Source organism: Cynara cardunculus (genome assembly GCF_001531365.2).
Source record: "Cynara cardunculus var. scolymus isolate 2C chromosome LG 12, CcrdV1, whole genome shotgun sequence".
NCBI classification, from domain to species: domain Eukaryota; kingdom Viridiplantae; phylum Streptophyta; class Magnoliopsida; order Asterales; family Asteraceae; genus Cynara; species Cynara cardunculus.
This window is the reverse complement of record NC_037539.1, coordinates 593,049-619,171: the sequence shown is the minus strand read 5'-3', so window position 1 is coordinate 619,171 and position 26,123 is coordinate 593,049. Positions and strand designations below refer to the sequence as shown.

The following is a 26,123-nucleotide window of genomic DNA, read 5'->3' as shown; positions in this document are numbered from 1 at the left end:
ATAAGAAATAATTACAAAAATTAACGTGATATTTAAAAAATATTGATATTAATGTAATTATTTAAACATTTCTAAAATCATATACCCCAATAATTTATTGATGCATCTGATTTTTGAAACTGGTTTTCAGACATTTATTTACCATATAATTTAAATAAAAATAAATACGACTTTGTGTGGACCAAAGGAAAAGGTCTGTACTTTGTAGATCCCAAAATGGTCGGTTAGTAATATGTCAACCTCAAAGATTGATTACAGTAAACCCCCTGAACTAGTAGCTAATTGCACATAACCCCCCTGCACAAAAGAAATTTTCATTAACCTACCTTAATTCAGGATTTCCGCATTTCCTTTTCCTTTCTTTGATTTTAAAGAAAAAATATTCCAATAAGTAGTCCAAATACAGTGGATATGAAACTCTAACACTCCCCTTCCAACGAAGGCCTAGGGCATATATTGTTCAAGAGAATCAAAAGGGGGCGAGGCAGGTATAGTCTGCCCCACGGTGTCAAGTCCCTGAAATGGTATATTTTGGCTCTGATACCATTTGAAAATACGTGGAACCCCATCAGATTACTCTCCAAAATAGCCCCTGAGGGAAAAAAATGCGGGTGCCAACTCGTATCCAGAAAAAACAGTCCAAGTCTAACACTATGCAAACTCGAGGCATACGACAAATACCTATATGACGTAGAAATCGAGTATGCTAAGTATTGCATTGATTCAAAGTAAATCGTGACGTAATCTATTTACAAACATTCAGATATCCCATACGAACGGGATCATAGTATTTTCTTATATTTTTAACGGTCTTGTAAACCATAAAGAATCTCATGTTCATAGTTCAAACTTCAAACCTCAAACAACATGAATCCATCTGTACAAAATAGTGATCGATAAATAGCAAATTGCATTACCTTGCACATGTAAAGAAAGACATGGTCTCGCGTATAACCCGATGGGCTTCTTATCGTCAAAAACTCTGGTGATAATAGCAACAGAAGCTCACTATTGGTGCACCATGAACCACTTGGGAAATTTCAAGAAATCTTGATAAATTTAGAGATAACGATGAAAGCCTGTTAGCCGGTGTAGGTGAACACGGTGGTCCGCCCAAGAACGAAGAGAACCAGTGAGAGCTCGATGAAGAAGATGGTGTTTATAAGACTTCGGTCAACCGTCCAACCGTACAAAGTAATGCCTCCTGGATTATTCTGCAGATACATAACTGCACACGAGGTTCAACATCATATTTACAAGACATGCTAGTAATAGAACTATATGACTTTGGTGTTAAATTTTCATCTAAATTGTACAGATTCGATTTCTTGAAATTTATAAGTCTGACCTCAAAAGTCAAACCATATCCCAACATAAATCTTTTCCCCAGTCGAACATCATAAAAGATGGTAGTTTCTGTCAGAATATGTGGAACCCATTAAATTATTCTTGAGTAATTTTAGCAGAGAAGGAAGGTTCCAACATATATTGGATGGTCTGTTGGAGTCCCACGTTGGCTAGACTTGGTCTATTTCTCTTGTATATATGTTGGAACCTCCCCTTTCTCCTCAAAGGCTCTTTTGGAGAGTGATTTGGGGGTTCCACATTCTCACATGGTATCAGAGACAGAGTCTGTCACTCTAGGGACTCGACACTCTGGCTAATCCCCTCCCTTGGGACAACTTTTGTCCATCTAGCCCATGTTCGAGGGGGCATGTTGGATTCCGTTGGAACCTCCCCTTTCTCCTTAAGGGATCTTCTGGAGAGTGATCTGGGGGTTCCACATATTCTCACATGGTCCAAGTCTAGCTGATGTGGCAATCTAACAGTTTTTGTCTTTGAAATTTATATGCTCCCTTTATCCCAAAATAAGTGTCCATATTTCTACTTATGTTTGTCCCAAAATACAATGTCTAGTATCAATAACTAAATTCTCAAATTTACCCTTAATTAATGTACAAATGTTTAAGATTTGTGAAGAGAGATACATTAAATGAGGGTAAATTTGGCATTTGGTTAACTAAAACGTGTTATAATTATGCATGTCTAAAACTGTGTGTCATTTCTAATATGCACACTTATTCTGGAACAGAGGCAGTATTAAATTTGGTTTCACAATGTGGTTACTCTATGCCAAACAAAACAATACCACTGTAGCCCACCAGGATGTGGGGTCCGGGGTGGGGGGGTATGCACAATGCGGACCTAGCCTCTACCATCAGAGAGTAGAACCATTGTTTCCGTGAACAACACAGTTACTCTAAAAACGTATAATTCCTAAAGTTCAATCTCAAGGCAAGATTTGCTTACGAAATGCTTGTCGCCTGTGATACGAAGACAAATAAGACGTCAGTTGTGCATTCGTGGGGAGCGGAATATAATTCATCACCTCCAAATCACTTTCCTCCGAAGAAACGGATCTCAATAAGTTATTTGCAGCCTCCAAGTTTCCCATTCTGTTCGAAAATCTCATTTGAGACGCATCATCTGGACCACACGAAGCTAAAGCATGCCACCTACTTGCTAACGCTGCAACGCCTTGTGCCCTGTGGGAAATCTTTGCCGCAGCATTTAAACAAAGAACCACCCCCACAACTTGTGCAATCGATGAAACCTGTCCAAAAAGAAGCAAAAATTTTACGATAAAAGACAATGCACAAGTACAAGTACCCTTCAACTTCTGAAATCAAACAGATAGACGGGGCTGTTTGGTTGGGTTTCCATTAAGTACTATATGGAGAAGGTTGTCTCTGTGGATTAATCTGTTTGTTTAGATTGAGAAAGTTTTTGTTTGAGAGAATTTTTCATAGATGGAAAGAGCATGTTTTTTAATTGGGAGGGGCATGTTTGGAAAAACTTGGCTTTCTGCATAAAGCTCTCCCTTAGAAGCTTACTGAATAAATCACTTTCTATACCATTAAGCTACTACCAACAGTCACGTATAGCTGACCAAATAAGCTATGAGTCTCGTTAAGCTCATTAAGTTGCAAATAAACAGGCTCTTAGGCCATGTTTGGCAACCATAAGCTAGCTTATTTTTCGAGCTTAATTAAAGAACCAGGTTTGGTTGGTCATAAGCTAGCTGATAAACTAGCTTTCTATAAGCTTTTCCCATTTTTTTCCAATTATGCCCGTTATATTTTCCCAATTAATTTTTCAACATGTCTTTTTAGTCATTTTACATTATCATCTAACTTATCAACTAGTATTTACCAAACAGAACTAGTTTATCAGCTAACTAACTTATTAACCAACTCGGCTAGCTTACAAGCTAGTTTGCTAAACAAAGCCTTAGGGTTTGTTTCTTAGCAGCTTAATGAGTTTAATGGGACTCGTAGCTTATTCGATTAGCTATACGTGACTCTTTGGTAGTGGCTTAATGATATAGAAAGTAGCTTATGCGGTAAGTATCTAGGGAGAGCTTCATGCAGAAATCCAAGTTTTTTCCAAACTTGACCCTAGCAATTAAAAAAAAACCTCCTTCTATCTATCAGAAAACCCTCCCAAGCAAAAACCTTCCCAATCTATACAGTATACAGACAGATTAATCAACACATACAACTTTATCCATACAAAACTGGATGGAAAACCAACCAAACAACAGTCCTTTCCAAATCCAAGATATGTATTTCATAATGGATCTTATGTATTTCATAATGGATCTTGCATAGATGTGTTTCTATTTGTGCCTTTTGTTATAAAGTTCAGCTTAAGAATCCAAATCTTCTTGAAATTTTAAGAAACCCACATTAATTCGGAACCCAAATGGCAAAATGTAATATGTTAAGCAAGAAGGCATTGAACTTACAGCAAAATCGCCACCATTTATGAACGTAACTTTATCCCTAAACTCCGTGATTTGGAATAGAGTCGCAAACTGGCTTGAAGTGACGACTATGAACACAAGTAGAAGGTAAATCCGAAACCTGTGGCTAATCTTGGAAAGATCATGGCGTAGACGGGCATGCTCTTCTATAAATACCAAAACATCAGTTTCTCTTTCCAAGAGGTTTCCGTAGTCATCAAAGTGGATAATTTGCAAATTGCAGACCAAATGAAACACTAAACACGAGGATAAAAAGATCACCGCCACATATATCCATGACACAGTCAAAGCAACAAAAACGCCACAAGATTGCCACCACGACTCACGGTGCATGTACATCATGCGGATAACTTCACGTGCAACCTTCAAGATAAGACATGGAAGCACCCACCAGACTAGCGCACGTTTAGATTCCTGCCATTATCATAAGAACGTTGTTCAAAACTAATTGGATCATAATCTCTCCAAAAAGATGCATTTTGAAGTGAGATTTTGATAAAACCAACCAAAACCAACAAGTGTCATGAAAATTTAAATGTCGATAAAGTTGAAATTAGTAAAATCGGACCTTAAATTTGAAATTTGAGGTGTCTATAGTTGTTTCAACCGGTTTCCCGACAAAACATACACAACCAGTCAAATCCTATCCAGAACTGGCATAGCTCTCAAGCTTATTTAAGGTTATAACAAGGGTTGGGTTCACGAAAAAACCACATAGAAATGAAAAACTGAGGAACACCCTAATAACCATTTATTTGTACGGTACACACATGTGCATAAAAGTAATTGAAAATGTTTCCTGGTTTTTATGCATGTGTGCATATCAGACAAATTACTTTTATGCATATGTGCATACCGGACTAAACATACACAGCCAGTCAAATCCTATTCAGAATTGGCATAGCTCTCAAGCTTATTTAAGGTTATAGTAAGGGTTGGATTTAGGTGAAAACCACAAAAAATAGAAAAATGTGGAACATCATGATAACCATTCATCCGTACAGTATGCACATGTACAGAAAAGTAATTCAAAATGTTTCCCAGCTTCTATGCATGTGTGCATTTTATGCATGTATGCATTTTATGCACATGTGCATACCAGACAAATGAATGATTATTAGGGTATTCCTTAGTTTTCCAAATTTTTTATGGTTTCCCCTAAACCTGACCCTATGCTATAGCTCTCCCCCTCTATATTTTTGTTACTAGATTGTATGACATGACAATATAATCAAGAACAGATAAGCAAAGAATCAAACTTTATGCCTAAAAGTTCTCATATTCACTCTAATTATAATCATAACTATTCCAAAAAACGATTCAGTCAAACATGTAATAGAACAAAACACATGTAATCAATTGGGAATATCTTTGCTTTTTATTTAACAAACCATTTTGCTTTTTTGGAGAAAATTGCAAAAAGAAACACCATTCTCCTCAAGAACAAGCAATCTGAACACAAAGAATCCAAACTATGATGGTTTCTTACATTTATACTTATCATTTCTAACCAAAAGAAACCGATGTAAGATGATTCAAAAAGGGCAATCAGTTGAGTTTACTTACAGAAATCTTCTGAACATACTCTGTTGAAAATCTTTCCACGTGGCCATTATACTGATCAACAAACAAAAACTTTCGAATCCCATATTTCCTCAGATTATGTGAAAGACAAAGGAGAGAAACAGCTGCCAAAGAAGCATGAGCAGAAACAACAACAAGCTCAAAGCCTTTGATTTGGTAGAGGTCACATCTCGAACAGTTGGTGGTCATCAAAATTACAACTACAGGAAGCACAACCCCAATCATCAAAAAAGAAACCCATGAAATCCCAAATCTCAAAACAGAAGATTGATGGAATCCCAACAATAACAAATAGAAATCCAATCCTTGAAGGTGTTTATCCAGATGATTGCTTGTTTCTTCTTCTTGCTCACCATTTTCTTCGTATTGAACTTGGATTTGATCTGTTTTGAAGAGAAGCAGAGTTCTGATTTGGGATGATTCTTGTTCTGCTGGAGTTGTGGGGTGATCTGACATTTGCAGAAAGATTTTGAGACCGATTGATGGAAGGAATGAAAGTGGTACGTGTGTAAATGATGGGTGTTTTTATGGGAAACTTAAAGAATTGAAAATGGTCAACAACACAATGCCCATCTTTTTGGGGGTAGTCTTGATTTGGATTCTATTTGGGAAAGGTGTAATTGTCTTGATTCTGAAGATGGAATTTTTTTAGGGGTTTTGATCTCTTTAAAGTTACTTCATTTGTTCAAATGATTATGTGTAAAGCACTCTTCCCCTTTTCTTCCATATTTTCAAGTGGTTCTCTCTTTCATTTGTTCAAATAATTGTAAAGAATTCCCCTTAAAGGATTATTTGATTATTTTTTATATTTTTATTTACTAAAAAGGTATATCCATACATATGCAATGTCATTACATACATCTCGATTTTAAAATTTTAATATTTTGTTTTATTCTTTGTTTCTGTCAATGTTATAATACGGATTTATGTGGTTTTCTAAAAACAATCACATTTTTATTTTTGAATAAAATATAAATTTTAAAATGTCATAAAAATATATCGAAATTAGTATTAAATTAACTATTTAAAAGATCTCGTTCTTTTTCGAACTAATTTATTTTTGGTTTAACAATATAATTTTTTATAAAGATAATAATTAAGTATTATGTTAGAATTTAATGATTATGTGTATTATATTGTACATTTTTTATATTTAAAATTATGTTTATCATGTATTTGATTATATTTATCTGCAGTTAGTTACACGAATTCAAATATTGAACTTTAATAATTGTACACACGTATAATTTACTTGTAATCTTGAATTTTAAGTAACGTACACCAAATAAACGTTTAGTAAACAACCCCTTAGTGTCAGGTATAAAATGATTGCTTAAAAACTATTATATATATATATATATATGGACACACAAGTGTGTACTTTTTTTTGGGATTATCTAGACTATATTATAAAATATTTGATAAAAACTTTTAAAAATCATTTTTTATGCATGAAGTACTGTTTATTTATACATATTACTTAAAATTCAAGATTACAAGTAAATTGTGCGTAATTACAACTTATTAAAGCTCCATATTTGAATTCGTGTAACTAACTGCGGATAAAAATAATCAAATAGAGGATAAACATCTTATTTTAAAATATATAAAATCTAAAATATAATTAGATATAATTATCGAGTTCTAACAAAATAATTAAATATTATTTTTATAAAAAATTATATTATTAAACCAAATATAATTACTTCAGTATTGAATCTCAATTAAATTACAATAAAAAAAATTGAATTAAAAAATTACAAAAAAATGAGAAATTTTTAAATAGTTAATTTGATATTAATATCGATATATTTTTGTCAAAATTTTATAATATCTTCAAATTTATATTTTATTCAAAAATAAAAACATTGTCGCTTTTTCAAAATCACATAAGACCATATTATAATATATACTGAGATAAAAAAATAAATCAAAATATTAAAATTAAGATGTATCTTGGTATATTACGTGAATACCTTTCTAGTAAAGTAAAAATAGACAATCATATATACATACTTAAAAAATGGGGCTACTTGCGTATTAACAATCTAAATAAGAAATAAAGAAAGCTTATTTTTGTTTGGTATTTGGGCGTGACAAGCATACCTCTCAAAAATCATATTTTTTTAAATTTAAATTAAATGTTTTTATTTGTACTAAAAGTGTACTTGTGCACTGTATCGAAACACAATTTGATTTTAATATTTCGTTTTATTTTTTATTTATGTCGATATATTACGATTTTATGTGATTATAAGAAAACGATAAAGGCTTTTATTTTTGAATAAAATATTATATAAAATTTACAAAAAATATATATCAATATTAGTATCAAATTAACTATTTAAAAGTTTTTATTTGTGTATCTTTTTAATTCAAAATTTTTATCATAATTTAATTTATCGTAACGAAATAATTTAATTTAGGTTTAATAATATATTTTTTATAAAGATAATAATTAAGTATTCTGTTAAAACTCAATAGTTATCCTAATTATATTTTAGATTTTTTAATATTTAAAATGAGATTTTTTTTTGTATTTGACTATATTTATCTGCAGTTAGTTCCACGAATTCAGATATGAAGCTTTAATAAGCTGTACTTACGCACAATCTACTTGCGATCTTGAGTTTTAAGTAATATGCATTAATAAACAATATTTTACGCATAAAAAATGGTTTTTAAGAGTTTTTATAAAATGTTTTATAATATAGTATAGATTATCATAATAATAATAAATTTGATTACTTCAAATAATTGTCACAATTAATTTAAATATTAAATAGATTCAATCGACCAAACTTGATATTACGATTATAAAAGAAGTAAAATATAATATTAAATATTTTATAAAATAACCTTATGGATTTTACCATATGTTTTTAAGGAAACTTTAATAGAGATTTTAAAAGGGTAAATTGCATTACTTTAACTTGATTATTATTTCAGATAATGTATTTTTAAAATTTTCATTTTGGTATCTAAGATGTAAAGTTTTAAATATTTAAGTATTCGGATAACCGATTAAAAACCAATTTTAGATTAAAAAAAAAACTAATTTTAGATTAAAAAAAGTCTATGTCATCAACCATGTTTGCAGATAATATTGAGTTTGATAACACATCACTCACCATATCAGCATGATAACCAGTTAATGTTTCAACCGGTTACTCAAGTACTTGAATATTTAAACTTTACATCTTAAATACTAAAATAAAAGTTATCTAAAATATAAATCAAGTTAAAGTACGCTATTTTTTCATACAATTTACTCATTTTAAAAGTATTTAACAAACAAAAGTTATTGTATAAAACGGGTTTCATACATCACCTGACGTGGTAAACAATCATAATGCAATTATTTTGGAAAGAAAAGAGAAAGTGAGTCAAATTTTTAATTATTACATACATAATGATTTTAAAATATTTATTAAATATAAAATAAAATAGTACAACAATTATTTAGATCTAATATAATCATTTATTTGACACCCCGTAAGTTTTCCAAAAAAACAAATATATATAATCTATATCAATACCAGGTCTTTAGTTTAACAGTATGTGAGTTATTGATCTTTTAAAAGATCAAGGGTTCAAACATCACATGAAAATAATATATAAGTTTATTTGTTATATTTATCATATATATAAATATTGTATAGTATATTAATTATTTTGATTGATATAAATGGTTCCAAAATATTGGTTTTATAATTATAATTAATGCTTATTATAAATAAGGTTAATCACCATCTTCTATTATAAGCCATACCTCATGAGATATTGGTGAGGTGAGGGTGTTTACTTCAATTTTTTATGGTTTTTTTTTAATCAAGAAAGGAGATCCTTATTAAGAATCAATTTAATTAGAGAATCCTTGAATTATTTTATCTATACTATATTTTAAAGTATTTGACAAAAAATTTAAAAAACCATTTTTTATGCATGAACTACTGTCTATTAATGCATATTACTTAAAATTCAAGATTACAAGTAAATTGTACGTAAATACAACTTATTGAAGCTCCATATCTGAATTCGTGTAACTAACTGTAGATAAACATCTCATTTTAAATATAAAAAATCTAAAATATAATTAGAATAATCATTGAGTTCTAACAGAATACTTAGTTATTATCTTTATAAAAAAATTATATTATTAAATCTAAATTAAATTTCTTTGTTACTAAACCTAAATTAAATTATAATTAAAAAAAATTGAATTAAAAAAATTACACCAAAACACAAAAACTTTTAAAAAGATTAATTTGATACTGATATCGATATATTTTTTTCTTCAAAATTTTATGACATTTCAAATTTATATTTTATTCAAAAATAAAAACATTATCGTTTTCTCAAAACCACATAAAACCGTATTATATCGACATAAAAAAGGAATAAAACAAAACAAATGTGTCTCGATGCATTGCAAAAGTACCATTCTAGTATATAAAAAACAAGTCTTTTAAACTTGAACTAGAACCCGATACCCGGTCAACATGTGGGCCCATATATGAGTTCATGAATCTGTATAAAAAACATAGTCTTGACCAGACAATTGTAAAGACAAGAAAAATAACGTGATAAGTTAGGGTCTGGATTCATGACTTGGTTTAATACTACTTATTCTATATTGCTTGAGACTTCTTCTTGTCTTTACAATCCCTTGCATAATAAATTTTCTTACATGATATTTATTTTAGATTATTTTTAACTAATAATTAAATATTCTATTTGTAACTTTCTTTTGACGGCAGAGGGGAATAGGAATGCAACATTACGGAATGTTCTAGAAAGAACGAAAAATGTTCAGCTTCGGAAGAAGCCAAAGGGACAAGAATCTTGAAACTATAGACTTATAAAATCAAACCAAACAAAACAATACAATAAGGGATTTTTTTTATTAGTAGCTTAATGAGGTTAATAGGACTAATAACATATTCGGTAAGTTATATATGACTGTTTGGTAGTAGCTTGATGATATAAAAGTAGCTTATTCAGTAAGCTTCTAGAGGGAAGTTATGCATAAAGCAAGTTTTTTCCGAACATGTCTCTCCTAATGGAAAAACACGTTGATTTCATCTATGAAAAAATTCTCTCAAATAAAAGTTTTCCCAATCTATACAAATAAATTAATCAAACGGGTTTATCCATAAAACTTAATGGAAAATCAACCAAACAGCCTTTTAAGTCCAACACAAAGTGGGATCTAGAAACTAAGCCGACCTTACCTGTATCTAAGGATGGTGATTTGCTCCGACTTGGTGGGGGAACCCGGCTCACCCCACCCGAACGGGGATGGAGATTCCCCGCTAAAACGGGTCCCGGGGCCAGGGATCCCCAGTAGGCTCAAACCAGGGTTGGGGTCAGGGCCAGGGATCCCCAGTAGGCTCAAACCAGGGTTGGGGTTTGACCAGGGACGGAATGTTAATCCCCGTACCCGCCGGGGACCGGGGCCTGGGGCTGTTACTGAAAAACGAGGCCAGGGATTACAAAACCCGCCCCGTTGCCATGCCTATGGCTGTATCTGAGGGATAAAGGAGTTGTTCAGTAATAACTTTTGGCTAATTCATAACTTATAAGCTATTACTACATAAAAAATGTGTTTAAATCCCAACAATATAAATATTTGATGACAAAATACAACCTGTTTCAAATAGGGAACACAGTTGCTAATACTCGAATGTTGCATACCTGTGTTGCAAACAGTTGGTACTTCACATGAATGTGTACTTTTCCATGAAATCATCACCCACATTGCATGGAGTCAAATCCTAAAATGGCACGAGAAACTTAGTGATCAAGATTTAGGGGTCATTTTACCCCGTAAAAGTCAACACTCGCACTTATTTTATCGGGTAAAATTATAGTCCATCAAAACAAGATCATTTTACTCAATAAGTGTTTATCGAGTAAGATTCTCTGTACTTATCACCGCTATTTTCGTCCCTTGTCATATTATACAATAAAGTAAATGACTCGACAAGCATTTACTGGGTAAACGTTTAGTAAACGGCCGCTAAGTAGCACCTTGCAACTTTACAAGGGTAGTTTGGGATGTTCAATAAAAAAAGGAAATTGTGCAAATAGCCATTTTGGAGTCCCCAATTCATTTTATAGTCGTTTTTCTACTTAATTGACCAAAACAACAAAGATTTCTCAAGTAGCACTTTAGCAACTTGTGAAATCTACATTATATGAATTTAGTATTCATAAAGAAACCATTTAACAAGGTGTTCAAGTGCTATTTGTGAAAAGCTGGCATGGCAAGTAGCTTATTGTTACTCGTACCGGGTAAGATTATCGGTCCTTGTCATGTTCATCAGGTAAGGTAAATGATTTGATAAGTGCTTTCCTAACCTAACATTTTGATTAACGGATTGACCCACTGCCGTTATAGAGGCCATTAGGCCCACCAATGAAAGGGGCYGGGGAAGTGTTCCATACGGGCAATTCAATGAAAGGAGGACCTTGAGCGTGGATAAGAATTTCAGATCACCCATTCAACAGGGTATGGTCTTGAGTCTATCAAGGTGACTGAGCTCCCAAGATCGGATGGACCTGGCCCCCGATAGGGAATAGGTCTAAGCGTAACCACTCACCTCACCCGTAATGCAAAGCACTCCCTGGAATCCCGGCTTGGCACTGTTAGTATTCTTTAGAACAATGCTATGCGTAGCTAGCTTTTAAGGTAGGGTCTTCGTTACTTTATCAAGAAAGTCCCCGACTGTCCCTGTTAAGCATTACTCCTCTTTTTCTGGTGCTCCCGCCTTCCTAGCCTTATGGACAGGAGTCCTCTCGCCTAGTTCTGAAACTCTTCCAGCAGCCTTGCCCTTATTGCGCTGCCTACCTTGGCAGGCAAACCCCGGAACCAATTCATTTCATCGGCCAGGGTAAGCGTTTAGCAAACGACCCCTTAGTAACAAAAAGATGTAAGTTTTTCAAGCGAAACAATAGATTTGAAAAGAGAAGTTTTAGTAAAACATGAAAATAAAGAGGAGAGTAGTTACGGGTATCGGTTAAAATAGGAAGTAATTCCGAGAAAGGGGAACGGTCGTAGCTGCAGGGCATGTGAGGTGCACGCCGTCTGCAGTCACTGCATATGTCTCGGGATCAACTTGGATGTTGGGAAGGGCATCGTTCAGTTTCATGTCAAGTTTTGTGAGCTTCCTTACTTTGCTCACGCATCTCACCTTCTTATGTAGTCCATAAAGGGTCTTTATATCGCAGTCCATAGCAGCCTGTTGGTCATATATCATATCAAGTTTCTGATTCAAGAATATATATACACACACATAATGTATGGGATAGCAGTTTTTGAGACAACCAATAATGCGTGACATGTGAAATATCTCAAAAATATTTTTCACTATTACGCTATATATCGACAGATATGGAGTGGAGGTTCAAATAAGAAGGCTTAAATATCTTGAGAAGGCAAGAAGGGGACGTCAAAGGAGTTTCATATGTGAATCAATGAAAAAATCCATTTGGAGATGCATATGTAAACTCATATGAATAACCTGTAATGCCGATTCACATACGCATCTTCAAATAGAATTTTTTTTCAGATTTTTTCAATTATTCACATATAAACCTTCCCTTCTTACCTTCTCACGATATTTAGCCTTTGAACCAGCCCCTAGATAAAGATATAGATATAGAAAGGAACCCGGGAATCGCCTGACATGTGTCACTATTCGGGATGAATATTCATCATGGATAACATATTCATGTGAATATGGAAGTTTATTCATCATGAATATGGACGTTTTATTCATCATGAATATGGACCTTTTATTCATCATAAATCACACATTCATGATTAATAACGTGTCCATATTCTTGATGAATATGCCATGTGTTGGACTGTGGGCGGTTCCCAAGTTCCTAACAAATTTTAGGTTCCTAATGGAACCTGCCCCTAGATATATATAAGTAGAAAAATATAGATAGATGAAGAAGTAGACATGCCTTGCTGACAAAAGCGATGGAGTTGGTGCATCCAGCCTTGCCAAATGCTCCAAACATGGGCCTCATCATAACCTGGAATAAGTAGCAAGATTGATTCAATAAACTCAACAGCAAGTGATGCAATTCAATTACTGGATTTAAAAGGGGTCTCACTTGTTCTTGGTGAAAATGCAAAAAGAAAACATTACATATTTCAAGAATAAATGATTTTGGACAAAAGATGGCAAGTATGATGGTACATTTTCATTTTCATAGTTTGTCCAAAATCGTTCATTCTTACAACTGTAGATTTTTTTTAGTATTTTCATAAGAATGATGTTTATTTTCCAACAAAAACCCAAGTATGATATTCAAAAAGTTAGGTCCCGTTTGTTAGCAGCTTAATGATCTTAATGGGACTCACAACTTATTCGATCAGCTATATAAGACTATCCGGTAGTGACTTAATCATATAGAAAGTGGCTTATTCAGTAAGCTTTTAGGGGGGAGCTTTAAGCATAAAGCCAAGTTTTTTCCAAACCTACTCCTCCCAATAAAAAAAAACGCTCCTTCCATCTATGAAAAAGCTCTCCCAAACAAAAACGTTGGCGATCTATACAAACAGATTAATCCACACAGACAACTTTATCCATATAGGACTTAATGGAAAACCAACCAAACAACCCCTTAGACGCTCATCCATGTTACGTACAGACAGTTACCGAATCTAATTGAGTGGATTGTTAGATACACAAAAAATAAACTTCATGTACTTAACAAGTTCTTGAATTGACATTTCTTTTACATGAATCAAAAGGTTACTGAAAGGCATTTGGCCTAGCGGTATCTAGCGCCTCTCAGTAGGTCAAGTGTTCAAACCTCACCAAAGATGAAAGGGTGCATGAGTTCATTGGCTGTATAAATATATTATAATTCAAAAGAAAATCAAAAGTTTTGCGTTACCGGTTGAGGAGTAGGGATGCTTGCATTTGGATCCCCCATGTTAGCCCAGGCAATATCACCTCCTTTAATCACCATTTCTGGCTTTGCCCCAAAGAACGCTGGCTTCCAAAGGGCAAGATCAGCCAACTTCCCTACCTACAATAAGTTCATATAGATCAATGATTTGGCAAGTTGCATGTATGAAATTAGAAAATTAATGGCCAGATAAGTTGTGACCAAAACTCAAAGGTTTCCTCACGTGCAGGGGCAGACATACATTGATTGATACAGTGGCATAGGGGGAAAAAGGTATATTCCAGAAGGGTGCCACCGTATTATTTTGTTGGGTGCCACCATATAGTTTTTGAAACTGAAATTTAAGCACAAGACTTTAATGGTGGAGATGGTCAATGCTTCTACCTTTGCACAAAATGCCCGGGTTGGAGTCTCAATGGTGTCAAATTTGTTAATTTTTAGCTTAAATTTTGGTGTTTTTATATACCTCTTGTGTTTTTAAAAAGATATATAGGCAAGACTAGAACATGGGTCTCCTCTATGGAGCCACAAGAAACCAACCAACAGATCAATACTATTATTGTGAGATTTTTCTTTAGATATTTTTTAATAGTTAAATTGTGCCACCACTAAAACAAATTTCTGGGTCCACTTCTGCTCACATGAAAGATAATAGCAGTCTCTGATTACGCACCTCAACTGAGCCAACATGGTCAGAGAACCCGTTAGCTATTGCTGGATTTATTGTATACTTTGCAATATAGCGTTTGATGCGGAGGTTGTCATTATCTGGTACGCAACCATCAACCAAGCCTCGTTGCAACTTCATCTTGTGAGCTGTTTGCCATGTTCTGCTGATTACCTGATCCAGTTGGCAGTAGAACACATGGATAAGAATCATTAGAATCAGTGATGCTTCAAGTCTTACAAGCTCTGGTAGTGGCTTAATGATATAGAAAATGGCTTATTGAGTAAGCTACTTGAGGCAGACGGCCAAGTTTTTCTCAAACCTGCCCCTCCCAATTAAAAAAACACGCTTCTTCCATCAATGAAAAAACCCTCCCAAACAAAAACCTTCTGAATCTATGCAGAGAGATAAATCCACATGACAGCTTTATCCATATAGAACTTAATGAAAAACCAATTCTTCCCTTTGGACCCATAAGATAGCATAATCACTTTCCATGATTTCTGAACAGAAGACTTATAGTAACCATTGGTCATCTGTATACAGTCCATACACAGGTTCCGATAGTGAAGTTCCATTACACTATTTTTGTTGTTATGCATAGTTCAATTAAAAATTTGAAGTATCATCAACATTTTAATTTAAAAATACAAAAAAAAAGGTTCGATAACTGACCTCCCCAATGCGACCCATAGCCTGTGCATCAGATGATATTATGCTTATTGCCCCCATATCATGCAAAATGTCTTCGGCAGCAATAGTTTCAGCCCGGATCCGTGACTCAGCAAAAGCTACATCCTCAGGTATGTTCTTATCAAGGTGATGGCAAACCATCTGTGGAATACTCATAATCTGAGAACATGTAATATAATAAAACATTCTTCTTTGTTCTTTTCTAAACAAACTTACCAGCATATCAAGATGTTCATCTATTGTATTCTTAGTGTATGGACGTGTCGGATTTGTTGATGAGGGTAGAACATTTTTAACACCACACACTTTAATGATATCCGGAGCATGACCACCACCTGCACCCTCACTGAAACAAAAGGACCGCAAGGAAAGATTCAGTTTTGACATTTGCAAGAGTCAAAACAATTGTCTATAGCAGCACAACAACCATCAATAAATCTGCAATAATATCAAACAAGCTTCTAGCAAACAACACATCCACCTAATTTCTTTTATCTCCTTCTGAATGCATGATAAATGGTAAGAAGTCAGACAAGCCATATGCACCTTCAATTGAATCATATTAACAGCAGCCCAACAGTATGTTGAGTATATGAAAACTATAGAGATAAAGTGAAAAATTATGCAATGATATCATCTAAGGACTAATGAAATGCCTTGTCATTTTTTCCTTCCTTTTCTACCACAGCTGGTGGAGACTGGGGCAGTAAATGGCTATATGAAAATATTAGTGATGAAGCAAAAAGAATTGAAATGATATTGTATGAGGATGGTGAAGTATCTTATCACTTATTCCATCCTTTTCGTCTTCTGCTGGCGGAAACTCAGGTAGTGGTTTATAAAAGAAGAGATTAGGATTAAGCAGAAACATGCAATGATCTTGAGTTACAGTAAGAGACGCAGGGGCGGGCCCACATGGATAGATACGGTGGCACGGGCCACCACTTCATGGTTATGTCGTAAGGGAAAAAGATTACGTTTCTGAAGGGTGCCACCGTATTGTTTTGTTGCGTGCCACTATATAGTTTTTGAAACCAAATGTTAACACAAGACTTTAACGGCTAAGATGGTAAATGCTTCTACCTTTCTACAAAAGGCCCAGGTTCGAGTCTTGCAGTTGTCAAATTTGATGTTTTTAAGCTTAAACTTTGGTTTTTTTTATATACCTCTTGTGATTTAAAAAATTATATGTAGAACGGACAGGAACATGTGTCTATTCTATGTAAGGACAAGGAACCAACCAACTGATCTATACTAATATTGTGGAATAAATATTAGATAATTTTTTATAGTCAAGTGGTGCCACCACTTGAAAATTTTCTGGGCCCGCCTCTATAGAGATGACTCTTATCGTCTTTTCCTTTACTGCTTCCGGTGGTGGAGACTGGGGTGTGAAGTGGACCTTCGGATGGGAGACTAGGAGGTAGCAAGGATGGGCAGGGGATCAAAGAGGGAGCCAAAAGTTGGAAGAAGTTCTTACCTGTGGTATGTGTGAATTGTTCTCTCTTTAAATGCAGCAATTGTATGTTCAACAAATCCAGATTCGTTCAAGGTGTCAGTATGGATATTAACCTATAAAATAAAAAATAAAGATTAGTGAAAAAGTGAAAATGTGAAGTAACTAAAATAATCAATTTCTTTAAAAGTTGTAACCTGGATGTCATATTGCTCTGCAACAGCCAAACAATTATCTATAGCAGCAGGTGTGGTTCCCCAATCCTCATGGAGTTTCAGTCCCATTGCACCAGCCCTGATTATTTCATGTAGTCCTTGTGGTTTAGCACTATTACCCTGGAAGGAAAACATAGCAAATATCCTTTCAAAACATCATAAAAGAAAAAGGCCTTTAACAGTGTGCATGTTAACTACATGCTTAAATAGAGTTGGGTTCCGGTGAGAATGAAAGTTATGATGAGAAGGGTAAGATGGGATCTCCACCCTTGGATCAATCCTAATTGAAGAGAACCATTAGGTCAACACTAATGAGATACACTAGATCCATTCCCTTCTAAAGTACATGCTTAAATAGAGTTGGGTTCCGGTGAGAATGAAAATTATGGTGAGAAGGGTAAGATGGGATCTCCACCCTTGGATCAATCCTAATTGAAGAGAACCACTAGGTCAGCACTAATGAGATACACTAGATCAATTCCCTTGTAAAGCGTAATTCATGGGTTGTTTTGGGATTAAAAGTTATCAAGGGTCCAAATTCCTTTTAACACTTCTCACCTTACCTCCGATTCTCAGATACTTCATCTGCTTAAATATGTAATATTAATGACAGAGAAAACAATTCCCATTCACAAAGAAAGAAGTATACTTTTCCAGTAAATCCAAAATTGATCGGAATGTCATCAGTGGCTTGCAGCATAAGTTTCATGTGTGAAGGTCCAGGGGTACAAGTAGTTGCACGTGTCCCCTCAGCAGGTCCTGTCCCACCTCCTATCATCGTGGTGACGCCTACACACCATTAAATTCAAGAAAAAAATCTAAATAAGAGTCGGGAAATTAAATTATCTAGAAACTTGATGTCCTTGAACCTTGATTCTCGGGTAGAGGTGAAGTGGAAAAGAAAACATAAGTAGAAGCAGGACTGAAGGCAATAAATTACAGATTTGCCTTAACAGAGTTTAATTTGCCATTTTGCAAGGAGTAAATAATAATAAGGAAAAGTTGGAACTTGTTTCTTTATGATTAAAACTCCTTGAATGTGGGAATTTTTTTGGATCAACTAAAGACATTTCTTGGGAGGTGAAACATTACAGAAAAACACCAACAGTTAGCCACGCATAAATATCACTAATACGATTGTCATAACTCATTGGCCATTGCTACAAGTGACGACTCTGTTCTTGTCAGGGAGAACATACAACATGTCCATTTGAAATCAACAAGCATAAGAGATAAGACTAATGCAAGTATGTGTTGCCTAAAATAGTATCTCCAAGTTCTGCCAATCTAGACCGAATCAGAGTGGTTGCTATACCACTAGAGTTTAATATGAAAACTCTTATGTATGTGATATTAACATATATGCACTACTCTTTTACTGAACTTGTTTGATGAACGCCCAAAGAGACTCGACGTCTGCCATAATAGAATAATTTTAGAGGGGCATCCTACAAAACTCTTACGAGGAACTACAAAATCTATTTATAAAAACAGCAAAAAATGCTAGATAAGAAACTTGCATACATAGAACAAAAAAACAATTACAAAAACAGTAGAAGGGGCCATTTTCTGCCATGGACCGGGTGCCACTAGTGCTAAGGGTGGAAATCAGTCAAAAAGAACGAATGTCGCATAATAGGCTTAGCGCTTGTTTGGTTGGTTTTCCATCAAGTCATATATAGTGGTATACACAAAACTATACAATTATAGTTGTATAGTTGTAAGTGGATTAATTTGTCGGTATAGATTGGGAAGGTTTTTATTTGGGAGGACTTTTTTTTATAGATGGGAGGAGCGTGTTTTTTAATTGGAAGGGGAAGGTTTGGAAAAAAGTTGGCCTTCTGCATAAAGCTCCCTCGTAAGAGCTTACTGAATAGGCCACTTTCTATATCATTAAGCAACTACCAAACAGTTAAATATAGCTGAACAAATAAGCTGCGAGTCCCATTAAGCTGCTAACAAACAGGCCCTTAGTTTAGAAGTTCTAGTTATTAAATGATTCTACAGCATAAACTTCACTGCATGAAGCACTACTAACAAACTGTATATTCCACAAGTTCTACAGGTGTGTGTGATAATATATCTGAATAGTTACCTACATACAATGACTCAACCATTTGATTTCAAGGAATTATTTAACTGCCATTAAGTTAAATACACAAAGTTTCATCACAACTTATCCATAGGTATCTAGAAACAGGTGGAGATTTTACCACTACATATTGCTTCATATGCCAGTTGAGGGCATATGAAGTGCACATGACAATCTATGGCCCCAGCTGTCACTATCATATTTTCTCCAGCAATGACCTCCGTGCTAACCTGAACAAAAGATATTGATGAAAACACTTAACTGTTTTGGTTGCTGTGACTGAGGTTCTAGTATATTCCAAACTCACCCCAATGATCATGTTATCAGAGTCACCATTCATAACATCTGGATTTCCTGCTTTCCCAAGGGAAGAAATAAAACCTCCTTTAATACCTATATCTGCCTTGAAAATTCCTGTATAATCAATTATCAAAGCATTTGTGATAACCGTGTCCAGGCAATCAGATGCAGAGTACCCGCAAGCTTGCCCCATTCCATCTCTTATAACTTTTCCTCCACCAAATACACACTCATCACCATAAAAAGCAAAATCTCTTTCAACTTCAGCAAACAAGTCGGTGTCACCAAGACGAATTTTGTCTCCAACAGTAGGACCATACATATTAGCATAAGCCTCACGAGCGATTTTATAAGCCAGTGGAGATCCTTCTACAATGACACCATTACTGCAAATCAAGTTAAAGGCAGTTACAGTTTGTATAGAAACACTAGATTCAAATTACACTACCAAATGCAACATCTAAGAAATCAGACTGATATTTTCATTTCTTAACTTGGTATTAGCTTCTTCTGAATTGCCAAATCCTCGTGCATGTACAGATTCCATTGCTGTTTTGACATGGGCATCATCAGCAGGGTTGTCTGTGATTGCATTACCTCCTCTGATAACTTGCTTACCGCTAATCCTGACAAGAGTGACAGATTTTGCATCCCCTGGCTGGCAATGTAGGAGTGAATCAGAGAACTTTAGAATGAAACACTGATTAAAATTAGCCGCATTAATTTCAATAAAACATAATGATGTTTCCTTAGATCATCCTTGTCAGGCTTGCATACTTTTTAATAGAAAATATAGACGTTAAACTTCCTTGTACAGCCATAGACTGCCAGGTGGAAGGTCAACCTAGAAGGTGAATGAACTAGGTCATCCGTTTTTGTTTGATGCAGATGGCATCTTATACTACTCTGCCTCCTCGTTAGTACAGCATCACCTCTTTCAAAGTTTCAAACTAAATCTGTTTCATTGTTCATTTATCCTGAAAAAGATGAGCATTCCTTTTTTGACAGGTATGTAAAGGTTTTTGAGGTAAGAATCAAACAAATGACACAACAACATGCAGCACGAGTTTAAGAAATAACTAAATGTCCTAAATACTTGTAATGCTTTAAGGATGTGCATTAGACCAGGATAAAAAAAGATGGGATATCATTTAAGCTTAATTACATATTTTCAAATTTAAGTAAAAATGTTTGCTCTTATAATGCACCATAACTACTTCTTTTGGAAACGCTACTGGGGAAACAAGTAATTAAGTTCAAAATTTTGCCAAAGAAAACCTTAAAGATGGGACATCACAGATGGAGAGAGTAAATAAATACAATAACTTAGAGAACTCAGCCTACTACCTTAAAAAAATAAAGACAATAAGGTTCACTGTCTGACCTCAAATCTGGTTGCAGTTCCTGCAGGTATATTTAACCTCATGCCATATGCTTTTCTCCGATCAAAAATTAAACATGGATTGGCCTCAATAAAATGATAATGGCTGCCAACCTGTAATTTTTGTAATTATCATCATTCTGTGATTTGAGATTTCACAAAAAAAAGGATACAAGCTTGATTCAAGAGAAAACAAAAATGGATTAGTTTATGAAAACAATATCAGACTTCTAACTTCCTGAGACGGCTATAAAAATGTTATACACCTTTTAATCGTTAGCCACATTAACTTTCTAAGATAACTTTAATCAAACTATGTCCTGAAGCAGTAAAATTTCTCCCATGCACAACCCTAATAACACATAATCCCCTTAAAAATGTACAAAGGAAACTACCTGTATTGGTCGATCTCCATCATTAGTTACTTTAAGGATTACTGCTTCCCTTCCTGAATTAAGCGTTATATATCCATGTTTAAGGATTAGTTCACCAGGAATCTTACCACTCTCCATATTTGGGAACTTTTCAAGTGAAGGAACTGCAGAAGCAACAAACTCGCCATCAGATTTTTTGTGCTCAAACAAGTTTCTAGTGATCATATCAGAGAGAGAAGGGAGTGTACTATGGTACATTTTATATGCCAAAGAGAGCTCAGGCCTCAGTGACATAAGTCTCAAACTCAGGAACATTCTTAAGGAAAGAACAACTATTATTGCATACTAGTTGTTATCATGATTCATGGCCAATATTGTTATCTAAACACTGAGAATGGAGATGGTCCAAGAGTGATAAGGCAGGAAACACTAAAGACATAAAAACAAAAAAGCTTAAGCAAGGCAATAATATTCGGACGAGATTCCAGTTTCCAGATAGACCTAGCTTGCACATGATCCGTCCAAAAACACTAGATAAGGGCCTTTGGCCTAGCGGTATCGTAGCCTTTCGCCTCCTAGGAGGTCAGGGGTTCAAACCTCACCAAAGGTAAGGAGGGTGTGTGAGTTTATTTGTTGCATTTGCCGTATATAAATATTATACTTAAAAAAACACTAGATAAGTGAAAATGATCAGATATCTTAGCAGACAAAATAAGTAAATGAATCTCTGAAGATGAAAGTACAGATTGCTTACCTGGAAGAAAAGATCCATGTAAAGCTAGATCCAAATTTCCATTTTCGCATGATATTGGATCATGTACAGTAATTAACTTTGTACCGTCAGAAAACGTCCCCTCAACCTGAAGATAATTTAATGAGATGGTGTTCCCCGTAATGATTACAGAATCCAAATATCAGTCTCGTATAGGGATCATTATAGAATAAGAGTTGTCTGATGTTACCATAAGGAGAAGTTATTAAAAGGTTATGAGAACATATTTGTGACAGGAATTGTATGCTCTCTCCATTATTTAATGCCATGCAATTTCAAAAGCAAGAATGAGAAACACTAATAAATGAGATTTGTGAAGAAGCTTGTATTCTTTAGGAACAGAAGTAGTACAACAAAAAGACAAGAATTTTCACATGTTCCAAGCATCAAGGAAAAAAAAGATAATGCAGATCAGTTAACTCATTCGGTAAAGTGGAACAAACTTCCGCTATATGGTATACAAGAGGAAGCTCTGATCATCAAAAGCAACACAAGTTACCTGCACAGAATCCAAAAGATGTGGAACTGTTGAAAGAACTTGTCTCCTGTTGACAAAGAAAATATGTAAGATTTGTTGACTGCATGCAAACACCCAATTGGCTGTTAAACAAAGCAAGTTATAGCCACCACAAGGAGTACGATAGTATGCTAACACCCTAAAAAGAATATGTAAGAATAATGTTCCATCTAAATTGTCAGAAGATCTGACAATTAAGAATATTAAAGCTTCAAAAAACTCCAACACCTGTGAGATAGCAGAAATTCAGTAAGACATCAGTTTGTAAACTAAACTCATCAATACTAAGAATACTCACTTGTGTAATTCATCCATTACTGAGTATACTCAGTCGACTAGACATTTGCTAACTTATAAAAATGCAACGGTATCGCAAAGAACCAACCATTACAAGAACTTTAATTCCTTCTCTTATTTCAAATATTAGATTAACAAAACCAATATTGCAGGAAACCCCTGAAACTTATGGTTTCTCGTTAGCAACCAAAAGTTTAACCATCCAAAACCCTATATTCCGTCAAATTCAAGGACTGTTCGACATATAGTTCTTTGTAAAAAAAAAGTTTGAGTCCAGTTCACCTATAGAGACCAAAATGTTTTTTTTTATTAACCTGGATATCCAACCCGCTATGCGAGCCGACTAATCCCAGGGCGACCACCTGCTTTACAGATAGCCCGGAGTCACCGCATTTGAACCTCCGTGGCCACAAGGGGATTTTTATTCCTCCTTGGATTTGAACCTTTTGACCTTTGGAGTCAAGCTCAAACCAATCAGGCACCACCTTGGTTATAAACATCTATAATGGTACCTTATAGATAAAGAATGGTTTGGTTTGAGTAATCTAGTACACTGTACCTTCCTAAAAGCTGTCTCCCAACATCCATTAATTCTGCCACACTCTTGTCACCATCATGTACAAACTCCAAAATCTAACAATAGATAGAGAAACAATCATCAGGTGGACCACCAAAATGTTCTACGCCCACAGTTCCAGAAAGAGATAATAGGCTACAATTTTGGGATCAAACTGCCTCTTTCTAAGAAGGCAGCCATTGTCTCGAAATTACGTGGCTATTTTGCCAAGCTCCATGGATTAACTTGCCAAATTCAAACTTTATAGGAATTTTTTTACAACTCAAACATACAACATGTTCACATATTGGTCCTTTGACCTCAAAAATCAACATCTCCCATTCCAGAAATAGATACCGTTTCACATTAAGGTCAAGTGGACTGGTCATAAACTGCAAGTAGATTTTGGTGCATGGTATTTATCGAAAAATAGATCCTAACAACATTCAACTTTACAAATAGAAGAATGTTGGTAAAAAAAAAAAAAAAAGCAATACTATTTATTTGAAAAGTGCTATTTTTAACTCAAAAGTCTTTTAACCAATTGTTCCTACGTCCTTAAGATGTCAAACTGTTGCTTTCCACTGTCAAAATTGAATTAGCTTTCCAAGAACATCTTAATTGCATAGATGTTTTCTAAGCAGGGGACAAATTTGCAACAAAATTAATTTCAATATTGCAAAGTACTAGGTCTTCTTGGGAGCATATGGAGTATATGCCACAACTAAAACTCTTGAAAACTGGAATCATATGAACTAAATCAATCTTTTTCCTAGTCTACCTAAAATATCACCAGTGTTATCCATAGAAAGTCGGAAAAAAAACGAATGTCAACCCACTCCGCATAATATCAAAGTAAATGTAAATCATTCATATCTACTACCTGAGTGGCAATAAGTGCAACAGCTTCAGTGTAATTAAGCCTTATTCCACGAGCAAGACGCTTTTGCGCTAAGTATCCAGCATTGTGTAACATCAATTTATCCACCTCCCTCGGTGCCAACTTCATCTTCTCTTGAATTCATCAAAAATATCACCGTTAGCATACAAATATCCATCAAACAATTTGATCAAACTCAAAAACTACGACGACCATGAATCCATGATCATAATGAATACGATGTGATACGTCGAAGAATGCAAATCCAACATGTAAATCAAATAACAGCGATCCAAACATGCTTCAATTTTGTGATTATATAATCAGTTACTGAGATTAGGGATTCGAATTCTGAATTCTCACCGGCGATTGTAGTAGTGAGCTTGAGCGAGAATGAGCGAAGGTTATGTTGTTTCGAATCTAAAATCCCGTGAAGACGCTGACTTGCGACTTTCGAGGAGAGTTTATTTTCAATTTGTCCTTTAATTTATTTTATTTTATTACGTTTTAGTCCCTTGACCCAAACTTTTTTTTGCATCAATGGTTCCTTGACCAACTTCCGTCGTAATTTTCCGTCAATTTTTGCCAAATTAAATCGTGGGCTAATATGTAAAGTTAAATTTATGACGAGCCTATGTAACAAGACACCCATACCAAGCAAAAACAATATGGTAAATTTTGTTTTGTAAAATAACAATATTATACCTTATATGTGTTCAAAATAAATTGTTATAGTAATTTATACTCATGTTAAAATTTAAAATGTAATATATGCATATTATTTGACACTAAAGATGTATAAAAAAATCTCAGATCCAAAACTCGATCTCAGCCCAGCTTGAAAAAAAACCCGAGGGTAGTGAACCCAAAGCCTATTCAAGCCAGGCCTCAATGTCCAATCAAGCGAAACTTTGGAGGCAAGTTTGAGCCTAGCCTGGTTTGGAAAAAATTCTAACCTGAAAAAGTTTGGAAAAGTTCGGTTAAACCTAAAAAGCCCAAAACAATTTGGCCTGAAAAATCTCGATTGGGTTCCTTTTCAACCCCAAAAGTTCGGCGTGGACAAAAAATGTCCAACCCTTTTTCCGTTCACTAAAAACATGCTCTGAAAGCTCGAACTCATGCCCGAAACGTGTGCATACCCTACCCAATTCACCTTCACACCCCATGCGTGCTATATGTAGACACGTCCCTAGTGTTGATCTATGCAAAAGAATTACATATTTCTCTAAGTTTATTATAAGAACTTAAAGCGCGACCAATAATTTATGGTGACAGGTTTTTCATACAACAACAAATATGAAGGCAACGTTTTATAACATGTTTTTTAAAAGCAGCAGGTACAAGTTTTTAAATGGTGAAAAGTTGGTTTTTGAAAAAAAAAATCGAATATTGGCTTTCTATGAGTTAAATTTCAAAAACATATAAGAAAGCTTTTGTTACGTTTCCATATCAAAGTAAAATATAATACTTAGTTCTTTTTTCTCTCATTTAATGCTTATTGGTGTTCCAAAAGTACCTTTTGAAAATGCTAGAGAGGAAGATGTATCTTGGGTTGACATATAATGGAACTTGTCAGATA

At 34.5% G+C, this 26,123-nt stretch overlaps 2 protein-coding genes across 4 annotated transcripts; both read right to left on the bottom strand.

Annotated features, from left to right (window-relative positions):
* Positions 1 to 790: 790 nt before the first annotated feature.
* On the bottom strand, positions 791 to 5,967 carry LOC112523210. Of its 2 annotated transcripts, XM_025132724.1 has the most exons (5): positions 5,764 to 5,967; positions 5,393 to 5,610; positions 3,809 to 4,240; positions 2,311 to 2,614; positions 791 to 1,228 (listed from the first exon to the last, which is right to left on the bottom strand). In XM_025132724.1, the coding sequence occupies exons 1-5, from the start codon at positions 5,864 to 5,866 to the stop codon at positions 1,083 to 1,085; spliced, it is 1,203 nt and encodes a 400-aa protein (XP_024988492.1). In that variant the 5' UTR covers positions 5,867 to 5,967; the 3' UTR covers positions 791 to 1,082. The 2 variants fall into 2 exon arrangements, with proteins under 2 accessions (XP_024988492.1, XP_024988491.1); XM_025132723.1 differs by having other exon boundaries at positions 5,393 to 5,967.
* A 6,366-nt stretch (positions 5,968 to 12,333) lies between these two features.
* Positions 12,334 to 24,950, bottom strand: LOC112522929 (urease). Of its 2 annotated transcripts, none has more exons than XM_025132275.1 (19): positions 24,908 to 24,950; positions 24,548 to 24,678; positions 23,668 to 23,741; positions 22,794 to 22,839; positions 22,277 to 22,382; positions 21,544 to 21,686; positions 21,152 to 21,262; positions 20,262 to 20,425; positions 19,775 to 20,153; positions 19,589 to 19,697; positions 18,025 to 18,164; positions 17,358 to 17,495; positions 17,185 to 17,276; positions 15,921 to 16,050; positions 15,687 to 15,845; positions 15,018 to 15,185; positions 14,330 to 14,464; positions 13,388 to 13,459; positions 12,334 to 12,654 (listed from the first exon to the last, which is right to left on the bottom strand). In XM_025132275.1, the coding sequence occupies exons 2-19, from the start codon at positions 24,671 to 24,673 to the stop codon at positions 12,433 to 12,435; spliced, it is 2,514 nt and encodes an 837-aa protein (XP_024988043.1). In that variant the 5' UTR covers positions 24,674 to 24,678; positions 24,908 to 24,950; the 3' UTR covers positions 12,334 to 12,432. The 2 variants fall into 2 exon arrangements, with proteins under 2 accessions (XP_024988043.1, XP_024988044.1); XM_025132276.1 differs by lacking the exon at positions 24,908 to 24,950 and having other exon boundaries at positions 20,262 to 20,316; positions 20,386 to 20,425; positions 24,548 to 24,904.
* Between the last annotated feature and the right edge of the window lie 1,173 nt (positions 24,951 to 26,123).